Raw genomic sequence first — 15,841 nt, 5'->3', positions numbered from 1 at the left:
TGACCACATACAAAGAGACTAGAGATAGAGTGGTGATTGCCACATTTCTATTGATTTCATATCCTTTCCACATGTAAATCAATGAGCGGATAGACAGTGCGGCTGAATGGAGTGGCGAGGACACGCCGGCCTCCTGCGGCTTAAACGGGTTTCATCCGGTTGGTTTGATACCAGGGGGAGATGCTTCCAGGTTTCTACTGTGTGAGACACATAGATGTGCAGGAGGGAAGGAGTACGTACAGCAGAGAGAGCTGGTTCTGTCTCCTAATCAGGGCGTTCTTCTTGTTGACCAGCATGAACCACTCCTGCATCATGGCCTCTTCCTCCTCCTTGTTGTTTCCTGACAAGCAAAAAAGAAAAAAAAAACCCCAACTTAATCAATCAATTAATTAATCGTTTGGAAGCATCAAAACTTGCAACATCTTTGTAAAACCGACCCAGCAGTGGCATAGCAATCTTTTCAGAAGTCCAGGGTTTCAACAACTTTGACTGGGTCTATCACTAAAAATTTAAAAAGTTAATATTTTACATAGTAGCTCAAGAAATTTTGAAATATTACCTGAAATGCAAAAGTAAATTGATTTTTATGGTCATCTACATATTCTTAGGATAAACAAATCAAGCGCATTTAATTTAATATACGTGGTACTTGATAATTGATTCCTTTTTGTTTTCATTTTTTCTTAAATCTTCTTGTTTACTTCCTGCCACTTGGGGCAGTGCTTTTTTGCGATTGCTTTTTGATCCAATGACTACTTTGATCAGATGAAACCAACTGAGAGTGGCTTCGAGTTTTGAACACAGGTGTTTGAATGTGTAAAAAACAAGGTGCACTGATTTTAGTTTTCTGGATGATCATCAATCTTTAAGAAGCCTGACATTCTGTTTTAGGTGGATAAATTTATTTTTGTCTGAAATGTTGATAAATATGGCAAGAAAGTCACTGAGTTGGTGACAGTGGGATGACTATTGTTAACTGCGAATGTGCAGACATGACCTGGTGGGCCGATCTGTCAGACAAACCTCTCTCATTGCAAAGCAAAAGAGGACAGTGGTTGATTTTTAGACCTTTGCTGAGGTAGATAAGATCGGTTTCACGTGTAAGTACCAGCTGACCACAGATCTCCCAAAATTAAGGAAATTGGGGCCAATTTATTGGTGCATCCCTATTACAAATGTACTTTGCGAGTGAAAGACATCAAATATTGCGGGTTTTTTGGACCTCCTGACTTTCCATACATAAGGAGCAGGAGTCACAGTTGAGGCATGCACACAGCAAGTAGAGCAAGAGTTCATCAGAGCTGAACATCCTGAGTCAACACTCATGAGATTTTAAGACATACGGCACAAAATGTTTGCTTACATAGACATGTGCACCAAAACCAGTCTCACTGCATTCTCAGATTCAGTCTTTGAGCAAAACTGGAGGAAAAAGTGAAGGAGTTTAACTATCTCACTCGAAAAGGTGTGGGTGATAAAACACCCTCTTCCAGCATGGGTGTGATCCCCATGCGGCGGATAAACCTACAACAGACTTGATGTGTTGGATCTCTCTCTGCATCTGAGCATACCTCTCGTCTACGTCCCCACCGTGTCGACGGCTTCAGTCGGGGTGGGATTAACGCTGCGATTTAGCGCCTTTAAAGAGCAAAGCCTCTCACTGTAGAGCAATACATATCCCACCAATCACTCAGCGGGCATTAAAAATAAAAAACAAACAAAAACAAGGCTCTGGGACTCTGGCATTCGGCGGGACGCCTTCTCAGCTCACAGAGAGCTAGCATAGCTTAGCTGCATGGCTACTGTAAGCTTCACCCATGCCTGGGGCTAAAGCGCCACGCGGTAACTTTCTTACAAGATGTAATGGCGAACAGCTGATACAGACAAAGCACGCTGAATGGAGACCCTGAGACGATTTCAATTGTGTCCCGCAACAGCTTTTGAAAAACATATAATCCTTCAGGAGCGAAAACGCTCTAAAGGATGTAACAGGATTAGCAGGAATTGACATGAAACATATAAACCTCTACTATCAGAGAATATGATTTCAATATTTTGTATTTTTCTTCCAGGGTTTGGACAAGTGATTCCAAATTGTTCTGTAAAAGGAGCTGCGGGTCATTTGTCAAAATAACAAAAGTTGATGATTTTCATTGACACTAATGTAAAAAATTTTTAAAGTAGGAAATCTGTTTTGCAACTCAGTGATTCTTGAGAAGTGGGACAAAATGGGTTTAAATTTTCCCATTTTTTTTTGTTATTCCTCAAGCTTATGTATACAGATATGACAAGTAATGGTTTGGAAATCTAAAGATGCCAAGTTGCAGGGTCCCAGTTGCAAAACTGTTTTTGAAAATTTAATTTTTAATGGACCTGACCCAGAACTCTCTCAACACTATCTGACAAAAATAAGTATAAAATTATTTTTAATGACTCTATTAGTTAGAATTTTACTCAGTTTTACAGACAAATGCTTCTGAAGAAACAAAAGAAATATTATTTAAAATAAAAAAAACAACAAAGTCCATCTGACGGAGTTGACGCAGGAGCGAAGGTAGTGACAAACTAATGAGTAAAATTAAATACTTGATACATGTGAAGTAACGCCATTTATGTAAAATACATTAAAATGAATTAACTGCACACTTAAGTGAGATTTGTCAACACCATCACTGAAAGAGTCAGACTGTCAGTTAAAAACTGATGGAGACGACAAAATACCTCATTTATATAATGTTATTCTGACGAAGGCCATATTGTAGCTCATCAGGTTCATAAAATCTTTACAGTTTATTAAAATTAATTATTTATCAGTTTGTTGACACATTATGGTTGTGATGAACAACTTAGGAATAAAACGGAAGAAAAAAACTAAAGAATAACAAACTAACTAAAGCTGCCTAGCTCTCTTAGCAAAGGAAGAGAAAGGAAGAGCTCACGGGGTCCTCAAAAGTTCTGATGTCCCCAATAATGCCAGATTTTTTTTTTTACATTCTTTTTATGTCTGACGGTGTTGACAAAAACTTTTGAGAAATTTCGATTGAGTTAGAAAATATATAAAAAGGATTTTTAATAAAATTTACTGGTACTTTTATAATTATTTATTTGAATACTTATACTTAATTGTCATAATATATCATCTTAGTATTCCTTTAATTGTTTTAAACTATTATAATGTATTGAGTTCTGCTCCAGGACAAGGGATTGTTAAGACACCATCCACCTACTACAATGTTTAAAATAAAAATTATTCAGCAAACATTGTTGTGCTCACATGGTCCAGGTTAGTTTAGTCAGATATTTGAAAAAATTATATTTTGTGTATATTTTATTCAAATTTTGTGCTTTATCCACAGGAGCTGTTTTGTACCTCTTCTCAAGAATCACTGAACTGATTTTACTGTATTTGGCAAATTATTGGTGCATCTCTGGTTCAAACTAATTGTGAATGTAACATGACTCAGCATCGACTGTTTTGCTGATGTCGAAGTATAAAAACATTTTAAATAAAAAAAATAATAAAATATTACAATTTCATACTATACTGTCTCTCTTACAGTATTTAAAATTGTTAATGAAACGTCAGGGTGGCTGGAGTATACTTTATGGATCTATTCCTGCACACTGCCACTCAGCTGGCTGAAAGAAGGCTTCTACACCTTTCACTGAGAAAAACGACAAATGTGAACGCTTGGAAATATTTCTGGTCATGCAAAATAAAAAACCTCCCACTCATCCCACTGGAATTGTAAAACTCGTAAAACTTTCCAAACAAAATAAAGTTCAAATCTGAGTTGAACTTGTTACAAAATGAAATTTGATGGTTGGAAAAAAACCCCAACATGAATCTAAATAAGATACCAGAGTTATTTTTGGTCAGACCCCCTCTATGCACACCACTGTTCATCACTAGGCACAGCGAGTATTGGGCCACAGCTTTACTGATGACAAAAGGAGGACGTGTGGATTTGTGTGCGGACACCGGTGAGTGTGTGGACATTTGTGATACACTGAGCCAGCAGACGTATGTAATTTCATTTAGGAGGAAAAGGGAGCGGAGGAGTGAGAGGAAAGAGAAAAAAAAAAGAGAATGAAAAGGAAGCTTCAGGATTTAAGCGGAATCGGGGGCTCGTGGATTACTGTAGTCAACTTTGAAATGGACGACACTCGGAGGGGGGATAAAGCCTGTGCTGACAGGTCATTGTGCTGCCTCGAAGTCAAATAAAACAAGCAAATAATAATGGCAAATATTAAGCTCCTGTGACATTGTGGCGAGGCGGGTTGGAAGACGAGGGGGGATTATAAAGCTATATCCCCCACCGCTAGCCAGCCAGCAGCTACCAGCCAAACACCCGGCGCATTTTATGAAGACGGGGAGGGGAGGGGGAGCGAGGGAGGTCAGAGGAAACGTGGGATAAAGGGGAGGAGGAGGACAAGGAAGGTTAAGAGGAAGGAGAAAGAGAGCGAGGTAGAAGGAGGAGAGAGATGGAGGGGTGAGCTGCACAGCATCCACCTCTCCAGGGTTGACCTCTGAACTCCAGAGGCCACCTGACTCTTAAAGAGACATAGTTTCATTGGACAAAGATAGTCACATCTTAACTTTTCATTCTGTCACAACATGTGAGAACCTAAAGCTGCGGTTCAAAGACATGATGTGTTCAGGCACCAGCTGGTGGAGAGGTCGTCTCAGTATGCCAACCTAGATGACAAACACTGTGGTTTCACTGAGTGACAGAGCATGAACAATGTAACGAGGATTCCTGCCGAAACACATGATTGTTCCAGGTGGGGAAATAAGTATTGAACACTTCAGTATTTCTCTTAGTTTTTTTTATTTATTTTACGCATGTAAATAAAATCAAATTACTCCGCAAATAAAGTTATGAGCAAAAAAATTGGAATGATGTGAAGGTAAGGATGTGCAAACAATATAAAAAGACAAAAAAGCAGCTCAAGTTTGTCATGATTTAGAAATCATTCCTGTTATGTGCTATTAGCTGGTGTAATATTCACCAAGGGGCTTAACAAAGGTTTGCCAAGAAGTAGTAAAATTGGTAAAACCAAAGAGTCCTCCTTAGTAAACTTACTGTAGCAAAACTTAATGATGAAAAATGGTTACAACTGCATTCCTCGTCTTCTGAATGGTCCAGGGAGCGACAATGGAGTCATAATCTATAAGTGCAGAGCCCTCATTTCACCATAACCCAATCAGGTCCCCTCATACGATTTTGACAGAAAAATCAAAAAATGTACCTAAAGAGGAAACTTTAGTTTCAGATAAAGAAAGTGAAATGACCAGAATGGCCCAGTCAGGTGACTGACAGGTGGATCCATTGATCCATCTTTGGAAACCACTTAAGTGTTTATAAAGGAGCCCTAAGACCTAAGTATACCTTTATTCCAGTATATGGCACAGAATATGTAAAACTTATTTTGCAGTAAAACTAAACCATTTTACTAGCTTTTTTCCAATAGAAATATTTTTTTTCCAGAAACTTTAAAAACACTATGATTCAAAGGGGGAAGGAGAGGGGGGAAGACATGAGGCAAATGTCGTCGGGTCCGGGAATCGAACCCGCGACGGCCGCGTCGAGGACTCAAGGCCTCCAAACGTGGGTCGCGCTATCCCCTACGCCACCGCAGCATGCCCATGATTCAGTATATTTTAAATAGTTGTATTTACCAACTGTAAAATCATAAATTCAGAAAGGAAAAAAAATACATCCAGCTGTTGAGAAACACAAAATATTTAAACCATACCATGTTTTATGGGAAATGTCCGGAATGATCAACGCTCCAATAATGACCGGCAGTCAGACTCCAACATAAATATGAATCAACAAGCTGAAACCAAAATGGGCTTCTCTGTATATTTAGGAAATAAAAAAAACAGCTGAATGTTGTTTTGTATGAAGACAAATGGTGTAAATTTCCCTGGCAGCCAGGGCTGACACTGTGTCTGTGAATCCAGCCTTGGCCCTGAGACACTGTGGATCCATGCTGGCTCTCAGGGGGCCATCTTGGATCAAAGCATCTGCCACTTTGGCAGGTTGCAGTCTGGATCTCGCTGCTCGCCTTATACGCCACATCTCAGTGCTCAACATGGAGCGGGAACAGGCCAAACTCTGCTGAGGCCGAAGTATTAAAACTGGCACAGATACAATGTTTGATCAGAACATCAAAGGCTGGGTGAAATATGCCTGATGGAGATACACAAGGTTTCCTCACCTACAGGAAAATCTATCGTGTTTTATATCGTGTTCAGAGTTAGCTCCGCTATCAATGTGGTGAAGATACAATCAACACACACACATACACACACAGCTGAGATCCAACTGATACACATATTCCAACAACTCCTATCTGATCGCCTGCCTCCCTCTTCTCTTGTTTCACTCACTCGCACAATCACATTTGGGATACAATCAAACAAACTAAGATGTGTGGATAGAGTTCCTCAAGGCATCAAGAAAAGGCTGGTTTGCACATCTCTGTGAGTTTGAACAATATAAGACATGGTAATAGAGGAATGAAGGGAATAAATAAAAGGTAAAAAACAGTGAGCCTTTAGATATTGAGAGCCATCTCAGTTACAACGGCATTGAACTGGGGCTGCTGCTCGGCTTCAATGGCAGGGTCCATTGAATCCATCAAAATATTATTGTTAGCTCTAATTGTACAGAACAAACTATTAGCAATACCACAGCATTTGCTCAATGTAACAAATTCTTGCTCATTTCTCTTTGGGGAGCCTCTAAAGGTCCATCAGGTTGGGTGGGTCCAAACCGAGTTCCTGTTCCGTCTAGAGATGTTCAATTAGATTCAAGTCTAGGATCTGGCTCGTTCACACAAGGTCATTCACAGAGCCGTCCATATCACAGAGTTGTCCATATGTCCTTCCTTAGATGTCTTGGATGTTTACTGGGTGTCTTGGTCTTGTTGGGAGACAGACCATTGCCCCAGTCTGAGTCTAAAACTGCTCCAGAATGTCCGTTACTAAATTTATCTTTACTTCTTTGCTAACTGTACTCACGGTTACTGTTGATGGAAACCTGTGCAGGTTGTTAAACATTAAATCGTCTCAGAATCCACATTAACTGATCAAATATGAACTACAGTAACTTGATGAATCTTGTTTCTATGCCTCAAAGGTCTTTTGGAGAACAGGAAAATGATTGGAACAGAAAGAGAAACACATTAAAAGCTGTGATCACAGCACATTTATCTCACTCCTCATCCCACCATTTTGTTATTTAATCCAATAGCTGCTAATCCAATTTGTCTATCAGACATTTATAAAGGCAGGGAGAGGGAGGAGATAAAGCCGAACTTGTCCTGTGTGTTCAAGCCACCCTTCCCAGTTGTAGCTTATTTAAGGGCCCAAGCCGCACTTCTGCCTCTCCCACCGTTCTCTCCCATCAGTGCGTCGGGCCCCGGCTGATATCAGCGGGGGATCGGCGAAGATGAAAGCCAAACACATATAAAGGGAAAATGAGAAAAAGGAGGAATAAAAAGAACAGGATGAACATTGTTTCCTGTGATTAGGTAAGAGCTCGTTAAAAGGCTGTCACTGCTCCGACGTGAATATGCATGATGGGCCGGCCTAATCAGAGGAGGCACCAGGAGGGGGGGGTCATGTTTAAGGAGCCTGGCGAAGACTTGATTTAATTAATGAGAGGAGACCAGCGTCTTGCTAACAGAGTGCAGAAGGGGGTTAGGGAGCTCCATGATTCAGCTTTAGAGTTTCACATCAGTTCGATTTAATCTTTCTTATCGTCACGTTTAAAATGCCAAATCACATTTGAATCTTTGATTCAAAGCAACACAGCCAAAGTCCAGCAGCAGGTACAACTTCTGCAGCATTAAACCCGAGTTGTGTGCAAGAATCAAGCCCTCTTTCTCGTCTACATTGCACATGTGATTTCCTCAGCTTTCTCCACCGCTCTCCACTCAAGTGCTGCTGAGAGCTTTTTTTTTCTTTCCATTTTCCAGGGGAGTCTTGGACGAGGCCTTTTTTATCCGTCCTGAATGGGACAATAGTCCCGGAGCATAGAGCAGATTCCTGCTTTATTGAACCTGTGTATAATGTCTGCTGAATGGAACACATTAACCGATTCATGCTCGCACCTCTTCCCCCCTTCCTCCCCACACACAGAAAGAGGAGAAAAGTAAAACTGAGAGGAGAAAAAAGCCTCCTCTCACACTGTGGGACAATGAGTGCCTTTTCCACTGGTGTCATTTGTCAACCACTGCTTGCTTTATAACTCACAAAAGAGGCGGAGATATGAGAGAACAAGACAAATAAGTGGTTCGAGAAATATAGATTTTGTTTTAAGCTGTGGTTTTATAGATATTTGTTTTCAATTAAACATATAAGATGTAGCTCAGTTAAAGGTATACAAGTGCAAAGGTGTTTGACCCTGTTATGAAAAAAGTCAGATTAGGATTTTGGGATAAGTGTGAGTGATGTGAATCGGTTAGACAAAAACCTTCCTTGATTAAAGCGTATTTTCCAGGCACAGAGTGCCATTTTATATCACAATATCATAACTACGCATACTCCTAATGTTTCCATCTTTCTTTCCTGCAGTGTCGCACCTCTTTGCTCTCACGTGTGGACTGTCCAACTAATAGAGAAACAAAAGCAAACACCCATGAACCAGAGCAAACACATTTGACCAGAAAGCTAACAGTAGATCAGCCTCCAGACACCTCTCATTCCTCCACTTCTGACGTCTAGGCAGGGCTCAAGCAAACAGTTCGCAGACTCCGGAGACGAACCCGAGTTCACACTCAAACTGAGGTAAACATTTCCTCCTGCTCAATCAACAGAGAGAAAAGGTGTGTTTGTTTTCTTTTTCTTTACGTTTCACACTCTTGTACATTTTCTCAATCAAATCTGCATTTCCAACTCTTTACCATTGCGTTTTTAAGTGTTATATTATTGTGTTCGGATTGGAAGAACAAATACAAAACACACAACCAATCCTAAAACATTTCTATATTTGTCTCTCAGCCAGCCAAGTTGTGACAATCAAACACAGACCTCTGCTTGCCTCAGTCCACCAGTCTCTCCACCCCACCTTCCCCCAGTCCATCAAATTGTGTTTTTGCCACAAATCAATAAACATTATCACAGAGTGGCAGACTATGGGCTAGTGGAGGCAGCCTTTGCCTGTTAAAGCCGAGACCGCCCTGTCTCTATCACAGGCTGAGTGCCAGAAAATCAACACAAACACACACACAAGTGAGAAAGGTCTGCAAACCCACCCAAACAGGAGAAAACTAGAAATGCAATCAGTGGACACACTCTGTATAAGTCTGCATTTTAACATACTTTCAGGGTCAGGAGACAAAGTTATTTAAAAAGAAGCTGTATTTTGTAGACTTGTTGAGACATGTCTACCGTTCATTCTCACTGTGAGAGAGCAAGACTTTTATCCATTTGAGCTTTTTGCCTGTATGTTGTGGAACAACCTGGACGAGGAAATGTTGGCAAGCATTTGGAAATTAAGGAGTATATTCTATAGAATTATATTCTATACAATGTCTTTACAGAAACAAGCCCTTTTTAATGCTACCTCAAGTAAAATTTATGAGCGTAAAAACTAAAAATAGGGTATGGTCACATAATATGGTTCTCTGAGGCCTTCATAAGATTTAAAGTTTATTAAGCACAGAATGTGCCTAACCCCGCATGGTTTAGGAACAGAAGTGAGCCAGTGATACATACATTTCACACCAAAATACAGACATTTCTGGGTCACAGAACTTCCTTGACAATATCATGAGTGGACAGGTTTCTACTTGCATTTAATTAACGAATATGACACCTTCAGATATCTGGAAACTGTACCTGAGGAAGAATCATTTAGTTCTCTAGTCTGATATTTATTGATTTTTTTTTTCATGCCACACAAGAAAGTGGTGAGTTAGAGGTGTTGCCATAGAAGGCGTCCACAGGTGTGCCAACATGTCAATTAGCTGTAATCAGAATCTGACAAAGCAACAACATTACTATCCTAGCTTTGGCAAATTGCTTTAAGGAATATAAACGTTAGTGCATGTCAACTTCTTCAATTAAAGCAATAAAAATCTGTATCTCTCTTGTTTTGATTATTCTAACTGGAGAAGTTTTCTCTGATTTAGTCTGAAAACCTATTTTGAAAGATGTTCTTTTTCTTCCTCTATTAGTCTCCAAAGAATTTGCTTAAGGTGGAATCCGCAAAACTTTATGAAAGCCAATGTTTTGAAATCGGACTTGAAATCTTGGTTGGGGTATCTCTGAGGAAAACTCCACGCATCTTTCCCAGGAGCAGAATACAGAAACAGAGAGAAATGCTAACAGGGAGACCCATTTGGTGATTGGTGTGAGATTTTTCACCTCTGCAAACAGAAACACAGCAGAAAACAAAGTGTGGCGGAGAAGAAGCAGTGAGGAGTTCAACGGACCGCACTGTTGCCACTCAACGTCAATTAGACACTAAAAGTAAAATAAATTAGTCTAAAGTCGACAGCGACTTTAAACCTTTCCTCCCACATTAGGTATCATAACTCTGTGCCTGTCAGTTTGCCTCAGCTTGAACGCCAGAAAGCCCCGCTCTCTCCCACGCTCAACACAAACCATTTAACGGAGCTCTAAATAAGATGATTTACAACCTGTCCCCACTTAGCTTGAGGCTGAAAAAGGAAAATCAAGAGGCTTGTAATACGCCATTTCTCAATTACCTTCCTCATTATTGTCACCCGTGTTCATTACAACTATTATCTGTCTTTCTGCTGCACCCCCCCACTTTAGTCTGGCTGCAGCCGTAGCTGTCAGGTTGGATGGAGAGAGGCAGGAAAGCGGCATAATCGAGAGCTTTTTATTGCAAGGCCGGGGCACTTCAGGTAATTAATATAGCAAGAGGGGGCAGATGAGGAGACGGAGAGGATGTGAGCATTGGCTCGGCTGTGTGTGTATTTATTTTTTTTTCAGCCGAAACACCTGATTTGGGAGCTCACCTGCCGATACCCCCTAAAAGGTATTTCATTAGCGAGGCTTTTACCATACAAGCAGAGCAACAAAGCCCTGGCTACGCCTGTCTCCACTTTAACTCGACAGGGCCCTCCAGGACGTCTGGAGCCGTGTGTGGGAAGAGCTAAGAAGAGTGGAGGAGCCGAGAGGAGAGGCTATCCCCGTTCATAATCTGATGACAAAAGGCAAAAAGGCATCATCCTATTACCAGCGTGATCTTCAGCAGCTAGCGCTAGCTCCTTTCCACGGGGGCTCTCTTTATTATTAAAGGCGAGTGGTTGATAGGGAGCCAGAGCCTTTCTATTAGCTCTGGGACGAGAGTAGGTATGAGAGGTGGCAAGACAGGAGGACCCATGCTGCTATGGAGTCTCTCTGGTCATTTTTCAGAATCAAGATACTTTATTTAGACCACAGCTTAACATCCATTTGGAAGCGTTTTATGATTTATTCACATGTAGCTTCTTAACAGCAGACATGTTTGGGATCAGTCCTGAATGACAATGTACTTCAGTCATTGGAGGAAAAAATGAGATTCAGGTTGTGACGTTCAATCACAAGTCCTGGTTCCGCTCTTGGTTTCTATTGTCCTGGTAAAACAGAACCCCGATCACAATGTTGACACAGGGTTTCTGAAGATCTCACCAAACACAAGAGAAATGCTCAAAAGAAAAGTGCATATTTCATGGAACAGTAGTGCTAAGCTTTTTAGCACAGAATGCTACCATATGTGGGAACAGAACATCAGCCAAGGCAAAGACAAATGTAGTGCAGCCAACTGGCGAGTAATTTACACTTATCCGTGACAGACGCAAAAAAGCTAGCTAGCTTGCAAGGGCATATTAGCAGGTAGTTAGTGGTAGCCCCAACGAGAGAACAAGTAAATAAAAAAATATATAAACAGCGACAGGAGAACTCTCCTCCCTGCATTTCAAAGTGTTCTTATTCTTCTGTTCGTAATCTGGCTATTTTTCATCTCCTGTGTGTTGGACGCCACCCTCAGAGCTGGAGTGTTACTGTCCCTGTTGGGTCATAACCAACATGATCGCATAAAATCGGTGGATTTTTCGTAGAGACTCATTTCATGACAGATCTTTTGTTTAAAAACATTTCTGTTCTAGCACAAGGTAAAATAACTAAAGTCCAATGACTTGTATGATTTCAGAGTTTGTCTATGAAGTCCTAGGGTGTTGAAAAAGTAAGTTCACATCCAGCAACATATCACGAAGAGTAATTTGTCACTATATCGTCAAAACATAAAGATCTCTTTAACATTCTTATGAGTGCATATGCTAATAACTAGAATTTACATAAAAACAGGAAATGGGTCTACCGTAAATGTTTTTAGATTGAAACAATGCAAAAAATACCCAGTTCTCCAAGAACAATCCTATTCATAACTGATTTAATTTTTATAGTAGCCATGCAGATCCACTAGAGAGTATTCACCAACAGAGTGAGAGGAGAGACGCTGAATGAAGAAATGAGGATTTACTCTGTTTTCTTTTTTTGCTAAAGGATTCTGTCTTCTGCTCAGCGGGGGTGCTTTCCCATTGCCTGAGGTTACACAGGAGGATTGTGGGAAATAAAAGCAGTCAAGGGAGCACTTTTCAAGAACTGCCAATTCAGGCATGCTACTCAAAATGAGCTCCTGCCAAAGAGAAGTCTTGGTTTCATTAGATAAAAGTAATGTATAAATCCGGGACCAATTAAATATCATGCAGCAAACAGAGGCACTCAAGCCTTAATTCTTTATTAAAACTTGTAATCACTAATGAGTCGTACAAGAAATGACCAAATGCTGTGATTTACCTGAATGCTGAAACCATCTAAACCCCTCAGGTGATCTGAAACAGGTTTATTTAGCAGAACAGCAGCACAAGTTGGATTAACAGGTTCTACCTGTGAAATGGGATTCTCTACGATGTGATAGTTTTAAATGTACAAGCGTCACAATGTGAGCAACTTCATGCATGTTTGTGTAGGCTTAGACATGTTATGCAAACAACGGATAAAAATTTGACTATTCTCTCCTGTTCAGGAAGTATGAAGCCACCACAAAGGATCAGGATGAGCCTTAAAGTAAGACACTTCAAGGCTCAGATGTTGATGCTGTAAGGCTTAAGGCCGAGCAACATGGGTTAAAATCCTAACCCATACTGTTGGTTTTAACAGTATGGGTTAGGAGTTTTTCATACCAGATCTGATTTTAATAGATTTGATTCTCGCTTTATTTTCCAAAAAAGAAATGACAAAGTATTTTCCAAAAGTGGCTGTTATTTCCCTTCTGCAAGTTGTGCAACGGAGTACTAGGGCCGGGCTAAGAGAGATTTTGTTTAATTATGAGAATATAGTCATACTATTAGCAGAATAAAGATGCAAGTTTACAAGAAGAACGTCTTGAAATTATGAGAAAAGTTGCTGAAATGAAAAAAGCTGTAGAGTTATCCAGATCCAACATGGCCAGCTTAGCTTAGCAGTTCTTTCTTCAAAACAGACTCAGTCGTTTGCTCAATCGCTTCAAAATCCTGCAGCTGATAATTATTTGATAATTATTATCTTATCTTTACAACCGATCCCAAAATATAACTTCACAAAATGCTCAACATTCCTCATGTTAGTTATTTTTTATGCAGGAGTTCTCACAAATTGATTACTTTATTCTAGTAATATTAACACTTTATTCTCACACATCTGCATTCTTGTAATACTATGACTTTATTCTTGAAATTAAAGAATTACAAAATTATTGGTTAGTGATATTCCATCATAGAGCTGACCTGAATTTGAAGTCCAATTAAATAGAAGGTGTAAATCACACTTGTCATACAAGATGACGTGCTGACATCACTCCTAAATATGGAAACTCAAAGAAAGGATTGGCAAAAGAAAGTCAAATCCAGATTTTCAAAAAATTAAACCTTCAAATAGTAAAACTATGATAAATTGATAAAATTGATAAATCATCCTTCCCTAGATCTACTGTCCTACCTAGGAAGGTAGTTTAAAAACGATTTTTGCTCTCATTTACAAAGGTAGCATCAAAGTCCAGCTGAGGTATTTGCATCCATGTAAAACAAACTGACTCTTTGTACCTGCTGCCTGATGAGAGGATGCAAATAAATAGTAATTGAGTTTGGCTGAAAGAACTTTTCCAGACTTTTGAAAGTCTGGGGAAAAAAAAAAACACAGATATTGGAGAGGTGAACTTCCCCCCCGACTGAACCACCTGGCCACCCCATCAGCCCCCAACAAATTCCCGATTCTCCTCATCATCGTCGTCTTTTCTCTGTAGCCCGGTAAAAAGCCTGTGATGACCTGGGCGTGTAGCTTATTAACCTCTCCATCAGTTCTTATCAGCCAGTGAATAGCGTAGTCATCTGCTCCTCCTCCTGTATCTTAGAGGGAAAATTTCTCTGCTTGTCACGACTATAATTTGCTCCACACACAAACCCTAACGTACACACACACAGAAACAGAAAGAGGACCTCAAACATTTTGTCCCAGCCCCAGATGTTGCTGAACTGATCAACAGCTGTAGCAAACAGTGTGTAGATGGTGTATGTGTTCGCCTGGCGGTCTTCATGTGTGTGAGGGCCAGAATAAATTAATGGCTGATTTCCCCCCTTGCTTTGATGGCATTAAGAGCCCTCCTCTTCTCAATGTGCCACATTAAATGCTTTTCTCTCCTCTTTTTCCATCCGTTTCTTCTCCCTCTTTTTTTTTTTTTGACAAGTGGGGCCACCCAGCAGAAGGCAACTGATGCAAAATGCGAGAGTAATCCCCCCTTTCCCCCCGCCATCCGTCCCCCCTCCCGCTATCTTTAGTCTCTGACACAGAAGCCATTATCTGTGGGATTTAGTTAAAGAAATGCTTCATGTATTTGTTAGGCACTGGGTTTGTTTTCTCTCCTGACTGCTTTGCTTGAAAGTGGTGGAGCTAAGAGGAGATCATGGATGGTGATGGGGAGCAGGGGGTGAGTCACCACAACTGACTTCCTGGAAAAAGGCGTGTGAGGGGTTCACATAGTTAGGGGACAATTTTTTTTGTACAATTTTTATGAGAAAATTTGATGCTTCATGAGACTCCAATTTCCTTACATATCAAACATGGATATTGGATAAATGGATGGTAGTTGGCTGGATAGATGGATGAATTGGTGAATGTATGTGTGGATGAATGAATAGATGGATTAATTGAATGAAGGAAGTATGGATAAATAGATGGATGGATGGATGGATGGATGAAGATGGATGGATGGATGTGATTGGAGAAATGGATGGTATTTTAAACAACGGAGTTAGGAATTAATTCTGGAAAACAAATATTTTGGTCCCCTTCTCTCTGTTGAGAAATGTTTGTCTCTCTAGTCTCATTTCTTGAGAAAGAAACGACTGTGCAGATCTACTTCTTATAATGAATCAAGAAGCACGTTTCTAAAAAAATTAAGTGTAGAAATAACCTCAATCAACTACATTGTCTTACGAACAAAATGCTCAAATCTGTAGATGAATTAAATTCAACTGTTAAAAAACAGAAGCTAAAACAAAACATCTTTAGAATATACTCAGCTGTTCTTTTGATCTAAGTTTCCTGAACGCCATAAAAAGCAAATAAGAAAAGTTTTATCTTAAAATTGCCTATTACTTATTTAGCGAGCATGCCTTTCTGCAGTGCCACCTTCAGGCTCTTTGGTTTTCATCCTCAGCCACATCAGTCCACAGAAATAAAAACAGAGCGCTCGCAGCTGAAACCACCAGATGGACTAAGCCGAGGCCTGCGGGTTAAGCCAGGCGGGTTTAGCTCTCTGAGAGGCCGAGGTGTGAA

The 15,841-nt window shown here is 40.2% G+C and overlaps 1 protein-coding gene across 12 annotated transcripts in view; it reads right to left on the bottom strand.

Moving 5' to 3' along the window:
• The window catches only part of ehbp1 (EH domain binding protein 1), a 169,450-nt gene that overhangs the window by 11,933 nt on the left and 141,676 nt on the right, over positions 1-15,841 (bottom strand). For all 12 annotated transcript variants that reach the window (XM_044136431.1, XM_044136434.1, XM_044136430.1 and 9 more), the window contains one exon: positions 241-340. In XM_044136431.1, the coding sequence (XP_043992366.1) occupies positions 241-340 (100 nt within the window). The remainder of the gene's footprint in view (positions 1-240; positions 341-15,841) is intronic.

The sequence above is a fragment of the Gambusia affinis genome, linkage group LG13 (assembly GCF_019740435.1).
Source record: "Gambusia affinis linkage group LG13, SWU_Gaff_1.0, whole genome shotgun sequence".
Taxonomy (NCBI): domain Eukaryota; kingdom Metazoa; phylum Chordata; class Actinopteri; order Cyprinodontiformes; family Poeciliidae; genus Gambusia; species Gambusia affinis.
This window is presented reverse-complemented; position numbering and strand designations above follow the sequence as displayed.